Source organism: Festucalex cinctus, chromosome 1 (genome assembly GCF_051991245.1).
Source record: "Festucalex cinctus isolate MCC-2025b chromosome 1, RoL_Fcin_1.0, whole genome shotgun sequence".
NCBI lineage: Eukaryota > Metazoa > Chordata > Actinopteri > Syngnathiformes > Syngnathidae > Festucalex > Festucalex cinctus.
Genome location: NC_135411.1, coordinates 33,958,790 through 33,975,811, shown reverse-complemented (window position 1 = coordinate 33,975,811; position 17,022 = coordinate 33,958,790). Strand labels below are relative to the sequence as shown.

At 40.5% G+C, this 17,022-nt stretch overlaps 1 protein-coding gene across 8 annotated transcripts in view; it reads left to right on the top strand.

Annotated features, from left to right (window-relative positions):
• The first annotated feature begins 243 nt into the window (after window positions 1–243).
• slc38a12 (solute carrier family 38 member 12) overlaps window positions 244–17,022 on the top strand; it is a 38,120-nt gene continuing 21,341 nt past the window's right edge. The window contains exons 1-11 of one of the 8 annotated variants that reach the window (XM_077531098.1): window positions 244–413; window positions 609–687; window positions 826–950; window positions 1,054–1,269; window positions 1,930–1,996; window positions 2,290–2,411; window positions 3,263–3,344; window positions 3,426–3,522; window positions 5,442–5,525; window positions 12,745–12,844; window positions 14,520–14,616. In XM_077531098.1, the coding sequence (XP_077387224.1) occupies window positions 1,952–1,996; window positions 2,290–2,411; window positions 3,263–3,344; window positions 3,426–3,522; window positions 5,442–5,525; window positions 12,745–12,844; window positions 14,520–14,616 (627 nt within the window). In that variant the 5' untranslated portion in view covers window positions 244–413; window positions 609–687; window positions 826–950; window positions 1,054–1,269; window positions 1,930–1,951. The other 7 variants (XM_077531131.1, XM_077531122.1, XM_077531104.1 and 4 more) reach the window with 7 other exon arrangements.

Here is a 17,022-nt window from a genome sequence, read left to right as displayed (position 1 = left end):
CACGGAAGATGCGGGATTGTTTTTTGCACAATAGTTTGTTTCCGGTTCAGTTTGCGACGTGTGGGCTGCGTCAAAAATACTTTTTTTTTTTTTTTTTTAATTCATCCATTCAATTACAAACAATTAAGGCACACATTTGTCATAAACTATACACTTCGCAGTTTGCTTCCGACTTTGTGCCCCAGGGTTGCGCGTTCGCAACCCGGACCGGAAATAAACTGATGTGCAAAATCACGCCCCGCCTCTTCCGTAGCATATACCCCAGTCGGTCACATAGCTATAGACTTAAAAAAAAAAAAAAGACTGGTCGCCAGGCAGTGAATGGAAAAACCCATGCATGCATGAGGAGAGCATACAAAATCCACGGGAAAGCCGGGGCCAGGGATTGGAACTATCGACATTAGAACTTTAAGGCATACCTGCTGCTCATCTGCACTGCACTCATCCACTTTGCTACACTTTTTAATGATACACTACAGTAATGTAATATTTAAGTGTTAAATACTTTATTATTATTATTATTTTGGCTGTTTTTTGTTTGTTTTTTTAATAAAAAAAAAAGGTTAAATAGTTGCATGACACTTAATTTTTCTTGTATCTCTTCACAGTCAAAGTTCACGTGTCATCATATGATCTACTCGTGCCACGATTATTATGACAGTTGAAGACGCTGTGGGAGTAGATTAGGTAAACAACCGGGACAGCACGTAAGGGCGGTTACAAACAAACCTGCACAATCCTTGATGTTAAAACACGGCGTATTCTTCTGACACTTGCGTGTCTTGAAATAGTTTCTCAATAAAGTTGACATTTTTTATATATAAGGTTGGCAATTTGACAAGCTCACAATTGCATTTTAATTTTGTGGCGCTGCGGACTGAGCGACGAAACGAGCAGCCCTTCAACCTAGAAAGACAAGATCATCGCAGCAATAACAACCACAACTTTGCGTATCCTTCAAATTAAAAGCTAACCCGTGTAATGCAGCGCTGGTCTGTCTTATTTTGAACATTCATAACGGAAGAGCTCGTGAACCCTTAACGCGATAGGCAGCTTCTGTGCTACGCCCATGGGTAAAGTAGCACATTATGCGACTTTGTACTTTACTTTGACCAAATAAACAGCTCATGTTGCAACTTGGGAGAGAGGTTCTGCTTTCGCTTGGGGCTCGCAGGCTGGTCGGTGTGGATTTGATCCGGCGGACGGCTCGAAGTGTCTTGCTAGCCTGTTAGCGGCTACCTACTGCTAGCAAGACGTACAGCAAGACAGGTGAGTTAATGTTTACTTTTTTAAAATTTATTTATTTAAAATAATCAGGGGAGCTCAACAATTTTAATAAATATTACAAAGCATGATGTACAAAAGTAGGTACTTTGGCCGGAGGCAAAAGGAAGCAGGTAAGTTAGGAAACCAACCAGAAAAACTGGTACATTAATTAAAAAAAAAATAAAAAAAAAAACATCAGAAAGAAAAAGTCTGTAGACTGGATTGAGGAAAGGAAGGGAAGAACAAAAAGCAGGTCCGACTGAGCCGAAAGGAAAGTGGTAAGGTAGAAACATTGAAAAATGGGTTAAATGAACAATTGAAGGATGCATGAATAAAAAGCTGATGAGGAATGGTTATGTATGTATGTATGTATGTATGTATGTATGTATGTTCATCAAAACCGTGCAGGTCAGCATCTTAAACTCTTAGTATTAGTAGTTCAACTATTTGAACTATGGAAGCTGCTAAAATAATCGATTAAAGCAAAAAGTCATCCAGGGCAATAAATTAGAATTACAATGAATTACCCGGCCCTACCTTAAATGTATGTAATTTGTATGCGACCCACGGGTAGTTGGCCATTTTGCATTGAAGGTTCAATTTTCTTCCACCTGAACACCGTATTTCCACTTTTGTGTATTGACCCTGTTCTTTCCCTGTCAGGTGAGAATAAATCCCGTCAACCATGGCGGGTGGAATCACAGACACGGGGGAGCCGTACTCTGCCTTTGTGAGTATATGCCTCCCAGAAGCATTTATTTTCTTCTGCTTTTATTGTTGTCTGAAAGCGTTTTATGACATTTAAGCGCACGCTTCTTTGGAGACGGGATTGCTCAATGAGAAAATGAAGAGGAAGTTAAAGTGCTGAATTGCATCCTCTTGCTGGTCTGACGCTTGGAATGATTAAAGCTCTTTCTTAGGATCCTTCCTCAGTGTCCAAGAAAATTTACACAAATAAATAAGTAATATACTGTATAGCAAATACCAATAATAGGAAAAGTAACAAAATGGCTGGTGGTGCAGGTGGGTCTGGTGTACATGTTCAACCTGATTGTGGGAACAGGAGCACTCACCATGCCCCGAGCCTTCGCCACTGCCGGCTGGGTGCTCAGCTTGACGCTCATCTCCTTCCTGGCGTTTATGAGGTAAGTGTCGCACTCGCACTTTTAGCCCAAACTCCACATTTTTTAGCTTTTGACCAAACTACACATTTTCATTAACTTCCTAAAGGTCTCCCAACAGTTTTGTCCAAACTTCATTTTTTTCCGTTCTAGAAGTTGTCCGAATTTCAAATTACATAACATACAAAAAAACACAAGTGAACACAACATAGAGGGACTGCCTCATGTGGTTCTGTGCAGACAATGCTTTGTGAGCTTCTCTAAATCATGATAGTGGGCTGAGGCCAAACTAAAAGTCCTGTAAGTAAGGCAACAGTGAGCTTGCAAGAACAAAAGCTATCCTTAATGTGGGATTGATCAGTGTTACACATGCAGTAACCATACATAAGTTAAGAACAGTAATCAATCATAGCAAAATCAACAAAGAAACCACAACAACAGACATTTTTTTCCACATTTTTGACTCTCAATACTTTTGGCCAAAATACATACACTTTTCGCATTCTGCAGGTGTGCCGATACTTTTATGCAAACTCCACATTTTCCCTTCCTGCCAGCTGGTGTCCCTATACTTAAAAAGAAAGAAAATCACTTTCTGCTGGTGCACCTCCCATTTCCTGTAGTTGTCCCAATACTTTTGTCCATACAACACTTAACTTTTCTTCACTTTTGACATCCTGCTGGTGTCTTAATACCTTTGTCGACCTAAACATTTTTCCACCTCCTGTACAAACTCCTCACTTTTCACACTTGGGCATGTTCCAATAAGTTTGCCAATACTTGACATTTTACTATTGTCATGTATAAAAAGCACAATTTGTGTATTTTTTGCTAATGAAGTAGAGTACCTAATGAGGCAACCTCCTCCTCTCCAGTTACATGACCACCACGTTTGTGATCGAGGCGATGGCAGCGGCCAACGCTCAGCTGCGATGGAAGAGGAGAGAACAGGATGAGGTCATCCCATTATATATTTTATACTATTATTTATTAATAAGTTACGTATTACTATTGACAATGGTTGTTTTGGTTTGCCAGCAGATCAATGACAACGACTCCACCTCAGACTACTCGGACGATGACAGCACAGCGAGGGGGAGGGCTGAACCGGAAACCAAGCCTATCTTGTCTGTCCGTAAGTTGTCAAATAATTATTGGTCCAAACAAATGTCAGTCATTAGAGCAGCTCAGCTCATTGGTGGAGTTGCAACACCAGAATGTGGAAAGTGAAGAAAATATGAAAAACCGCAAGAAATCAGCTTGCAGAGCATGGTTATGCGATACCTTACAAGCAGTGAAAGTAAAGCGAGTTTTTGGACAAAACTATAGGAGGATCCTTTGTTGACATTTTTAGCAAATGTGCGGATGGCTGTGTGGCAGAAAACATGGCGGACTGTATAGAAACGCCATACACTAAGAAAGTTAGCGGGCAAAATCGCCGCTATTTAAGCATGTTAATGGCCGAAGGGTGGAGGAGGTTTACGGAGATGTATTGGCGACTATTTGAAACTATTGAAAGCCCATATGAGACTTGGGACGATGACAAAATTTTGTCCGACTTACCTGTTTCCTGGCCACACTCTACTTTGGGGACATTTACTCTTAATTAATACAAATCCCTGTGCAAAGCTGGGTAATTATTCTTCATTGTGTTCTTTGTGGCGCCGAAAGGAAGGAGAGTATCGCATTACATTTAAGTTTGTGGAAGTATGTCACTCCAAAACCAACCCCTCGAAACAATCAACAGTCAACAATCATTAGTTCCATGTGGGAATTATGTCAACAAGCACCATAGCTTATTCTTTATTTATTTTAGCAAATGCAGTGACTTTATTTAAATTTAAATTCTTCTTTTCAAATCCAGTCTTTGAGAAACATGCAGTCATGTTTCGTAGCATACTAGCATTGTAGCACCTTTTAATGGAGCTGTCAGAATAGGACTTACAACTATAGATACTGCGTATACGCAAGTGCTGGCAGGTATCTAAAGCACAGATGCAGAATTCAATATTTATTCAGAGAAGATGAAAAACGTGGACACTCAAGTATAAAACTAGACACAAAATATATATACATATAGTTTCTCATTTACGGGAATCTAAAAGACAATTCTGATACTCGTTGCCTTTTGATCCTCCATTCGTAACGCTGGGCGACTTTTTCTTTAGCCTTCAGGTTTAGTGATCCAGGATCCCATTTCAAGACGAGGAACAAATAAGGGTGGTTGTCGATCGCACTTTGGAACACCTGAATAAGACCGCAAAACAATGACTCAGCGGATTTCATAATGCACAAACTCGATTTATTATTATTTTTTAATTCCTATAGTCAAAAGTAATTACCGGTAATAAAGTGAGCGTTAGAAACCCGTCAGCATCAGACAGAATCCAGGCTTTGAGCGTGAAGTTATACCCCCCCGGCTCGCAGCCATTTCTTCCCCTTTTCGCGCCCCCTTTCGGTGGGAATGCGATTTAATAAAAAAGAAACAACTTTTTTTTTTTTTTTTCAGGCCCCCGACGGGCCGTACAATTGATGGCACAAGAATTAACCAACTGCTTCTCTTAATCCTCCTCCAAATGTGCGAAACCATCGAACTCCATGCAAAGCACGTTGTTTCTTGCCATACGTTTCCCATGATGCAACACGCGAAACATAAACAATACGTCACACAGGATCCTCCTATAGGGACTCAATGTGGGAAGTTGAAAATATGAAATTTGGACAAAAGTATTAGGACATCAAAAGGCAGTGAAAGTGAAGAAAGGTGGACTTTTGGAGAACAAAAAAGTACAGGGTCAAAGGTCCGACAAAAGTATCGGGACACATACAATATTGAAAAATGCAAAATTTGGACAAAATTGGTACCTTAAAGCACGTGAAAAGTGTAAGACATTTTGATTAAGTATTGGGACACGCACAGATATGAAAGTAAGACAGTGTAACCCATTACAAGACAGTCAGCTTGTGATATGACTTTCATTTCACATGACAGTAGCAATAAATATGTAAAATATGATATTTCTTCAATAATTCACATTCTTGTGCCTACCCCAGAACGCTCTGGTGGTCCCGTGGACCACTTTGACATTGCTGAACGCGTGGAGATGGGCCAGATGGCGTCCATGTTCTTCAACAAAGGTAAACACTCTTGCCGCCGGCAGATGTCTGTCCGTCTGTCCCGTCGTTCACCTTCCTCACAATAACGATTATGACGGGGAAATTCCATAAACGAGCCTTACCTTCACAATTACAAAGACAAGAGGTGCGTTATGATGGGACGGCACACCTCAGGTGGTAATTACCTTGCGGGACCCCATCCAGACTCATCGTTCCAGCACTGTTGTGTGTGGGAGTCAGTGTGTGTATGAGAAAGAGGCACACACACACGCACACCAGCAGGGGGAGCGCTAAACACACATGGTTGGTGAAAGGAAGAGTTATTAATGGAAAGGGAAACATTTTTTTTTTCTGTATTATAAAATGAAGACATCCAGAGTTGTCTTTGTAGTTTGAACTGTGCAAGGGAGAACAGAAATTGTAGAGAGAAAACACCGACTGCAATACAGAGGGTGACCCATTCTTGCATGATCAAGGGCAACGTATAATTTTTTTAAAAACGAATTAGAAATAATAATTAGTATAATCCATCCATCCATTTTCTTGACCGCTTATTCCTCACAAGGGTCACGGGGGCTGCTGGCGCCTATCTCAGCCGGCTCTGGGCAGTAGGCGGGGGACACCCTGAACTGGTTGCCAGCCAATTGCAGGGCACACAGAGACGAACAACCATCCACGCTCACAAGCACACCTAGGGACAATTCGGAGCGCCCAATTCACCTGCCATGCATGTCTTTGGAATGTGGGAGGAGACCGGAGTACCCGGTGAAGACCCACGTGGGCACGGGGAGAACATGCAAACTCCACCCAGGAAGGCCGGAGCCTGGACTCGAACCCAAGTCTAGGACAATACCAATAATTGAAAAGTGAATAAAATGTGATTTTGGACAAAAGTATTGGGACTGCAAGTGTAAAATAGGAAGTTGTGGAGTCTGGATGTGTTGCCATTTTGTGACAATTTTACCTTATGCATCAGTTTGTGTGTTGACAAGGTCGACTGCCATCATGTTTCCTTGCTGCAGTGTCCTATTTGTGGATATTTAGGGATTGTGTGTGTGTGTGTGCGTGTGCGTGCGCATGACTGGGCTGCCGCCTTAGGACAGGGTTCCATTTAGACTTAATTTACAAATCTTCCGAAACGTCTCTTCATCAAACTTTACCTCGGATCTTCTCCCAGCAGACTCGTCAGACTATGAAAGTGAAGGTTAATGAGGTCAAACGCTACAATGAATCATTTGTGACCAAGCACCTTAAAAGTGTCTGCTTTTTCTCTTTCTTTCTTTTTTTTTTTGAGTAACTTGTTTTTTGGCTGCAGGCAATTTAAGTAGGTATACAAGAGAATGAGATCTAGTGAAGAGATGAATAGTATGTCATGTGACGGAATTCCTTATTCAATGCCAAAAAATGGAAATATGCATTTTTACTCAGTCTTTACAAATCTGCTCTTCTTCAGGGATTATATATTTACGAACCTTTATACAATAAGAGTCTACTGGAACTAATAAACTTAGACCTCAAAACTGATCAAATTATTATAGAGCATATTTTTAAAGTCTTACATCATTGTTACATTGTCTGTCGTTTGATCGCTTACCTAATTTTGAGGCCTATGACTGTGAATGTAATGGAGTACCCGCTTCCCGGGTTGAGAGCTTAATTAAAAAAAAAACAGCATTAGCCGCTGTGAGGCTGCCATAGCGGCTGTCAGTCAATTTGGCGTCCCGCTAAAGGACGCCGGTGACCACTCGTGGCTACACGGAACGTCACGCTCCGACACGTGCCGCATGTGGCGCCTGCTAATCGGGAAATATTACTGACATTAAGGAGGGGGCCAGGAAATTGGTGGCTCCATTTCTAACCCCCTTTCCACATCAATGCATTTCAGACAGGACTGCGCCTCGGGGGGACTGCCTTTGTTGTCCAGTGAGAAAGGGGCTTTTGTATACTATCTTTGTTGAATATTGAGCAAGAATTTACTTGCCTTTTCCCTTTCACACAGAACTCAGCAATGCATGGCATCCAGCAAAAATATAATTAGTTTTTTATAATAATTGTCTGAAAGTGACAATTGCTATCAACACAATAGGCCTGGGGGTTAAATTCCACACCCCTGTCCTGGTTTACCGCTACTTCCTTTCAGATGTTTTTTTTTTTTGTATGTATTTTCCTTTTTTTTTTTTTTAAATTTTCAAATGAAGCTTTTGTCTGTTAAGTCTTCATGGATTCAACCACGCACGTCAGAATTCTAAATTCTGGTCCCACTGCCCCACTTATGATTCTACCGCCATAGGGGGGAAAGTTGATGATTGACTTCAAACCTGCATTTATAACTGGTGCCTTTCATACAGCTTAAATTGGCAATATAAAAGGGGCTACTGAGTCATGTCGAGGTCGTCTGAGAAGGTTCTGGCCTTTGGGCGCATTGTCAAAGCTTGGGAAATTTACCCCTATACTTTGATACATTGGTAACTTTCACACTGTACATCAAAACCTGAAAAAGGTGGAACTTGACTGGCTTTATAGTCCATATGAAAGGGGTTACTCACACTCTTTGAACTCCGCTTAGGGTTCTGTACTTACCTTCAAAAATGTGTGTGTTTGTTTCTTTCACCTCTATTCCCTGTCTGTGCCTTTCACACCAAAGAGCAACCTGGGAAAGCAGAGGAAAACTGCCTTTTCTAATATCAAGTGTGAAAGGGGATGCAAACCTGGATGAGAAGAATTTCTGACCTGTCGTTCTATACCTCTGGTTTTACCATTAAAAGTGGGAAATTTGTAGATCTACTTCAATTCAACCCATAATTCCTGGTTGAATTGATACATTTCACACAGAGCAGCCACCTGCAAAACAGCTGTGAAATTCCCAGCTTTCATATGCAGTGTTAAAGGGGCTACTGACTCTTCTCTAGCCCAGCTGAGAAGATTCTAGATTTCTGCTTTGTTGTTGTGCTTCCGTTTAGCCTTCAAATCCTAGAAAATAACTTTGTCCAGAACAGCAAAGGTGGGTGAACGTCCTTGTTTTAATAGACAACATGGAAGGGGATACTGGCTCATGTTGAGCTTGGTTGGTTCTGCATTGTAGGGACACCGTACTGCCTATGTTACTACATTTAAAATCTGGAAAATCTTCAGCCCTCGTTCCTTGTCTGTTCCTTCCTTGCTGAACAGCAATTGGGGAAAAAAAGGTGAAAACGTTTCGGCTTAAATTGTGTGACATGGGTCTGACTTCTTTCTGTCCCCTTTCATTTCTTTTATTTTAAAGAGTGAAATAAAGTGATTTGATTTGATTCACATTGAGACATACTGATAATGTTTTGGCTTTCTTGCCTGGCGTTCTGCCTCTCTTAATTCATTCAATCTTTCCTAGAAATTCACATTGACTTCTTCAACCTACTGTTCGTTGTCGGTGTCTTTTACACGGAATGGCAACCTGTAAAAAGTTGGAAAATTCCTGGCTTTTGGCAGCTGGCTCAAGCTTGATTGAAAGGTTCTGGATTGTAGACTTCAACCTTTCTTTCTCTAGCAATACTTTTCAGGCAAATCATCAATCCACCAGAAAAAAAAGTAATATTCCCTTCTTTGTAAGCAGCGTGAAAGGGGCTATTGACTGGATTTCCAGCCCATTAACTTGATGAATGTTTGTTTAGGTGCTCGTTTCATTTTTATTTTTATTTTTTTTTTTTTTTTTTTTTTTTTTTTTTTTTTTTTTTTACTGTTTAATTCCTCAACTTGGTCTTTTGATGTAAGAATCCATTCAGGATTTGACGCTATAAAGCTGCCATTTTTTATTCCTCCTCACTGGACCCAACTTGACTTTCTTCGGCGGTAATCAATTAGCTGACCATTGACCCCCCTCTTTGCCTCGCCCATAGAGGGTGATTGATGAGAGGGTCACTCCGATGATCATCGCTCTGTGATAACTGCGAAGTGAGGGGTAATGCGAGGGCAGATGGCGAGGAATAAAAGTTTGCCTCCGCGTCGGTGAGGTGATTTGATTACGGCTATTTAATATTTGCACCAATGAGACGCAGGGACGAGCATGCGTATTAAAAAGGGGAATGCTCACGTTTGCTTTGTTTGTCTGCTAACAACATTTCCTGATGAGCTGTTTGCTCCGATGATGATGAAGACGACCACACTGCTGGTTTAATAAATAATGTACACAAACTTTTTCAATTCCACACAATTACTTTTGATATGATTTATTCACGTGTAGTTTTCAATATGCGTCTTTTATTAGCGACTGCATACATGTTGTCATGTGCAATGCCGCCAACTATTCTTGCTGTTTTTTAGTGGCTAAGAGGTGTTTAGAATATAGTAATATTTCCAGGTTTGTGGTCTTGCTATTTTGTGCATTGTTTTTGGTACAGCTTGTAACTATGTTCTTTCATGGGTTTATTTTGGGTGTAATTCCACTGTCAGACAGTAGATGGAGGCACAGTTTTTTTGACACTACATTTCAAAGAAGTAGAGTGAGAATTAGCTCAAGCTCAGCCTTTTTGCTGATGATTGACAGCCCTAGTTTCACAGGCAAGGGCAAGTTTAGTTTAGCATGTGTGTGAATTTGGTAGGTGGTGCTACACTTCGTCCTCGATAGGCATTCTGACATATTCTATTGCATGCCCCAGTACATCTGGCATTTTGGTGACCAAAAGTAGACAAGCTAAAAGGAGGTCTAATGTTTATGTTATGGCACAAGTAGTGTAATGGTGAATTTATCCAGCTGCAGGTAGACAGATCATGATCTCAGTTGGCGTGTGTGGTGGATGTCATCGTATTTCATTCTTAAATATGGCAACATTGTGGGAAAATCCCTCTGAATCATTGTAGAAATCAACTGATTGAGCTAATTATTATCATTATCATCTTAAAAATATTTTAATAGCACCTCTCTGACTGTGTGGCACAGGTATAGGGGGTGGGGGTTTGTGGCAGGGGTCACACAAGGACCCACTGGTGCAAGGCACACTCAAAGTTCCCATCCACAGCAGTCAACTTTACATTATCCGCAAGTGAAGATTTTGTCGTTGCTTTTAAATGTACTTTTCACATGCATCCTGTATCTACATTCCATGGAGACTGCATGGCGCGCTCTCTGTACACTGAATGAGGGGAGCCGCTTTGATTGGCCAGGAGATGGCTGTGTTCCCTCGCACAACAGGGCAAATGCCCACGTCTACCAGCGCTAGTCTCGGGAAATACAAAAAGGAAGAAAATCCCACCCATGCACACAGTTGAACTATGCTTTGCGCGAGAGTTGCGCTGATCATGAAATAGGACCCTTATTCTCTAAAATCCTGCTTTTCACAACAACAGTAAGCGACAGCTAAGTTCATTTCTAAATGTGATAAATGTCCATAATGTATATCTTTGGGCATGATTAATGATGTATATTGTGAGATAAGCTTGTGAGTTTGGGAAAAAATTGGATTTGTTTACTGTAAACACAGAGGGATATTGGTACGGTCTAACCCCGGGTTTACCCCGGATGCGGTTGCGGTTGCGGTGCGGTTGCGGTGCGGTGCGTCTTGACTGCGTGCTCCGGACGCGTCAATTTTTTGGTCAATCCACACCGGCTCCGCACAGCTGCGGTCCGGCAGCTCCGTCGCCGCCCACTTCCCAACGTGTCTCGCGGGACCGCGCGCGCGCGATCATGTGGCATTTCACAACGACAAACATACAGAAAGTCTGTGCTCAACAGAGAAGCAGAAAGAGAGGTGGACTTCTTTTGATTTAACCTTTTCTTCTTCTTCTTCTGCTATGAGATTTCATGCAGCATCCATTTTTTGGTTGTCCTTATAAAAAGGATGTGCCGTGTCATATATTATTTTGTGGTTTTCCACCTCCAATATAAACCTCTCCTCGTCCATGTTCGCTGGTGTCTAAACCGTGAATGAGCACATGGCCCGGCGACGCCCACGTCATGTTTTGCTGAAAAGCTTGCGAAATAGAAGCTGGCGAGTGTTTTATTCTGAAAGGTAACCGGAAATTTATTTTGAAACTGCGTCGGTCTTCCTGTCCCGCTCGATGTGTTTTGTGCTAGCTTGCCATTTGCCGGAGGCCTACCGCTGCGGCGTCTGGCATAAATAGAAAATAGGTCTATCCTTGCGGAAGGCTTGCGGCACGCCGCAGCTGAGACGCAGTCGACACGCGACGCACCCGCAAGCGGTGTAAACTGCACCATTCGAATGAATGGAATCTTAATTGCTTGCGTCGCCGGAACGCACCGCAACCGCATCCGGTGTACTGTACAATCGTTCTGCCCTCTCTCATTATATGTTTTTAAATGTGTTTGTATTATCAGAGTTCACTTTTTGAGGGCGAGGTCTGGAGCTTATCCCCTGTGCTTGGGGTGGGTGCGCGCGCGCGCGCGTGTGTGTGTGTGTGTGTGTGTGTGTGTGTGTGTGCGTGTGTGTGTGTGGGGGGGGGGGGGGGGGGGTGTTGACTGTTCTTCTTGTGCATTACAAAACGCTTCTGACTATTCTTGCTACTGCTCACATTCTCTCCAATTTATATCAGTTATCATCAAAAATCATTATCATTGCCTCTATGTAGAATATAGAATATTTGTGCATTTACGCTACTTGCAACACCGCTGACTTATGACATTCATTGATTCCTGTATATAGCATGTACAGTATTTATTTATGTACATTTTGCCATTTGCATAATTGTATTTATTCATCCACAATTTCCGCATGCACTCATTTAGGACGGGGAAAAAAGGTTAGGTCATCCACAAAAACTGGTCAAAGCAAAAATGTCTGCCTCGAAAGTATAAATGTAATTAATAATTTTCCAACCATATTTGTTTTTGGCCACTTCTGCATTTCCACAAGGACATTTGCTCATGGGCATTTGTTTCCAGCGACCAATGTCCATAGAGATGAAGACGCCGAGAGTTTGCAGTTGCTTTAGACTGAAAAATGACACAAGTTAATCCATCCATCCATTTTCTTAACCGCTTGCTCTGGGCAGTAGGTGGGGTACCGTACACCCTGAACTGGTTGTCAGCCAATCGCAGGACACAAGTTAAGTTTTATGTAATTACTGCAAAGTGGAGCTGGGAGAGATTAGACACTTGAACACCCGATTACTCGAGTAATGAATGGAATAATCGATTCTAAAAATATTCGTGAGTCGTGACATCCCTACACTCTCATTGTACTCCGTCTCAAAAACAAATTTCCCCATGACTTGACAAATGATATGGTCTTTTTCTCCCGATGTCATCTAGTTGGCGTCAACATGTTCTACATCTGTATCATCGTGTACCTGTACGGCGATCTGGCCATCTACGCTGCAGCTGTGCCCATATCCCTCATGGAGGTGGCCTGGTGAGCGTCCCTATATCACTTCCTCGCATTCATTGTCTTTCACTGCGGTATAAAACTTGCATATAAAGTCATTTTATAGCTAGACCCTCTAACCCGCAAGCCCCTCCTTCCCCATTTTGGAAGGTTTTTTTCACTCGTGTGCGCTTTTGGCAGGGCCGAGCGGCTCCGTCCGCAGCTCGTGCGCCCTCCCACATTGTTGTTGTTGTTGTTTTAATGTTTGTTGAGACAATAATGGCAAGCTGACTTTGCCTGACCTCCCTCTGCTGCTGCCACCGCCTCTCCCAGAAATCTTGTTGGTGTCCACTGGCTTCCAGGCATATTTTTATTGCCTCAATGTTTTATTACAAAGGCCGGAGCACAAAAATGCACATTGTGTTATTTTAGAGGTGTGATGGGAGCATGTCACACTGGCTTTGTTTCTTTTATCCATTGAAAAAGAAAGACCACAATAAAAAAAAAAAAAACAGAATCATCATTTACATACAACAGACACTTAATTAGGAACCTCTGCATAAATTAAAATAATTATAGCTTTACACAGACAATAATGCTCATTTTTGATTGATAGCTGTTAACTCATTCGCTCCCAGCCATTTTCACAGAAGCAATCCCGTTCGCTCCCAGCTGTTTTACTGGATTTTGATTGATTTTCCAAGGCCCACAGAATATTATGTTCTATTGAAATAAAAACATGGAACCTGTCAAAAAAACATTGAAGTCTCTTCTTTCATCAGGAAAAAAAAAGTATATTTCTATCTGTTTACGTTTTGCAGCAATTAGCATTAGATTATAGCTAACTTTCATCAATTTTCACAAATCTATTTAAACTTGTAACTGAGCTTTTTTTCAACATGGCCCTGGTTGATCTCCTTTGCTCTGCTGCCACCTGCTGGCCATTTGTGTAATAACTACATTTCTGCAACCGTTCTTTGCAGTTGAAAGGCTGCATCAAAGCCTTCTGTATGCACTAGCATTTAAAAAAAAACAAACAAAAAAACGCATAAATACGTCTTTGGGACACTTAAAACATTAAACAAAATGTATTTGTATTTTTATGTTATTGGGAGCAAATGAGTTAAAGAGGTGTTGTTGACAGGTTGAAGGATGACTTGAGTTTCAAGCAACTATGATAATAGTATACTGTATATAGTCAAAATGAGGTTCAGATAATGGATGAATGGATGGGGAACTATTTCGTATTGCTTTAAAGTGCCTCTAATTAAATAACTTTGTAAAAGCAGACAAAATTGAATAATAAAATAGACACATAAAAACTAATAAAAATAATGTATATAAAACCTTAACCTGGTTTAAATGCAATATTTTTTCTTAAAAAAATAAATTTACGTTTTTTATTTTATTTCATTTTTTATTGTATTTTTTATTTCTTGCGTTAATTTTCGTTTATTCTTTTCATTTTATTCTTGCTTTATTTCATTTTGGTTTTATTTTATTTTTTTTATTTAAAATTAATTTTTTAAATTCAAAATTTTAAACATTTAATTGTAATTTTAAACTGTTTTAAAAGTCCCCATTTGTATTTTCTTAACTTGTGCATTTTTTATAATTGTTCTTCTTTCTTTTTTTTTTTTGCGTAAAATGTTTTGATTTTCTTAAACTGATATATCCTTTCAAGAATTTTAATAAAATAAAAATGTGTGTGTTATTTATTCAGTGGAAACCATTCATGCAGCGCGGGAGCTGTGAAGTACAATGACATAGATGCATGCTGGGGCTCGGTGACCAGGAAAGATGCCTACAGAGTCTTTCTGGTGAGTGGTTGCTTTTCATTCCTGTGGTTATTTTCACCAACCTACAAATGGCGTGGTACAGCGTTATGAAGTGACAGTGATGGAACGTGGTCAACTACAGACTTTTTTTTTTTTTTTTTTTCTTCATGACATCACCTTTATATGTTCTTGCAACAATGTTCTTATTCTTTTAAACTGTGTTGACCAAAATTTCATCCCAAAAACATAAAAATGTAAAAAAAGAAAAATGGCAAAAACGGACATCAGAATATTTCACATAGTAGCAACAATATGCAAATTCGACTGTGCGAACCCCTGCTCCTGATTGGTGATTGTTTTCACGCCTGTTCCTGATTGGCGGCTGTCCTCAGCTTCTCTCAAGCGTCAGTTTTGAATGTTGTGTATACAAACTGCAATGGAAAAACATCTGAAATATAATTTTTATTAGTACAGCATTGGAGGAATTTGGATGGTTTCAGCAGCAATAGTGGATACAGGGAATAGAAATATGTACAAGTACATTGCACAAAATAATATTGTAATAGTGAAATATTGTCAGTGCATATCCAATCCAATCGATCAGCAACTTTGATTACTTATTGTTAATTGTGACGTTCCAGCCCTGATTAATATAATTGAATAGACTTGGGTTCGATACTACAGTTAAAACAATTTATATTGTTAATTTTAATTGTATTTATTTGTGTTAAACCATATTTGAAGATTGGACCTTTTTGTAAGACTGTTTAAATATTGTTAATAAATGACTTACAATGACCACTTACAGTTAATATTAAGTCACAATTTCAAAAATTCCTCTAAACTTTGAACATTTTAACAAAAGCACGGTGGCCCGGCACTCAAGTGGGCTTCCACCAACAGGGCTGCCGCTGCCATTATGCAGAGCAGAGTACACGCGATGTGAACCACCATCATCCATAAGGGAAGCACCATCGTCCATGTGGGGCCCCATTTTGCGTGCCGTGACTCACTGCATCATCGAGTGCGCGCATCATGTGTGAACGCTCTAACATGCACTCCACAAATCATTGAAAAATCCACTTATCCAAAGGGGTACTGCAGCGCAGGTTTTTACCACCAGGTTTAGCAAGTTTTCTGGGGGAAACCCTGCATTTCCAGAATCAAATTGCCAAATAAATATTTTAAATATTTACTTTCTCCCTTCACAATTTTTGATTCAAACTAATCTACCATGGAACTGTTGAACAAATTCAGGAAACGTATGGGCTATTTATGACATCCCAAAATGTTGCACTTACTGACCCCCATTTCTGCATTTCTTACCAATTTAAACTATTCCTCATTATCTCATCTACTTTTCAATTAATATTTTCACATACAGTTTCTACAGAAATTGCATTCTCCAGTTTAATTTTGTTCTTGGGTTTTGCTACTTTCCCATGGTCGTTCGACACTCCTATCCATGAAATCCGTGTTTTAGGTGACCTTTCAATTAAATAATTCACCACTTACTGAGCTTTGTTTAAACATCCAGAAGCCTCCTCTTAATGTGAAAAATACCCACTGCCTCATCCACTTCTTCGTTCCTCGCCACCTCGTGACCTAAAGGGATTCGTCACTGTCCACTGACCAGTTTAAATAATTGATCAATCCCTATTGGGGAGTAGACATGTGGGGGGAAAAAAAGCCTTGAAAAGCTTTCTTGCGCCACATCCAAGCAGACTCCTCTGAATCCTCACTGAGATCTACAAGGTCATAATGTCCTCCAGTCTTCAAAGGGGTCAATAGTTCAAAAGTTGGTGAGTAGTTCTGAGCCATGAAGCAGTTTCGCTTAGTCATGGGTGTCGCAGACCGCCCAACTGAAACCCTTCTGATAGCATAAAAGAACAAGAAAGAAGAATTAAAGATCAGTCTTTGATGGACCCCGAGAAATGACCCTAAAATGGCTGCTTCAAAGCAAAATGGCCATCTTCCTGTGTGTCTTTATGATCCTGTATTATTCATGCTTGACATGTCTACCAAATTTAGTGGTTGAAGTAAAATTGGCTTCAAGGACTTATTTAAAAAAAACAAAAAAACAAAAACAGGTTAAAATGGTTAAATTCTTATGTCTTTTCGGACACGGATTTTTGAGGCTTTTTCTATTAATGATAGATGCACCTACCAAATTTCCTGTTGCTAAGTGAATTTTGCTGCAAGGGCTGAATTTTCAAAACAAATTCAGTTTTTCGTTGTTTGAATGCAATTTTCATGTTGTAAGTAAAACATGCTTTGGGTGCTGTTTTCCCCGCCGGCAAAAAAAAAACCCTGCAGGGCACATACATGCGATGTATATCAGGGTCAGCATAACACGTAAAAGTGGCCGTAATTCCTGATAATCTGTGCTGGTCTGAATGAGCCTGCGTCTGATTTATGTCTTATTAGATGAGAAATATGGCGGCGGCG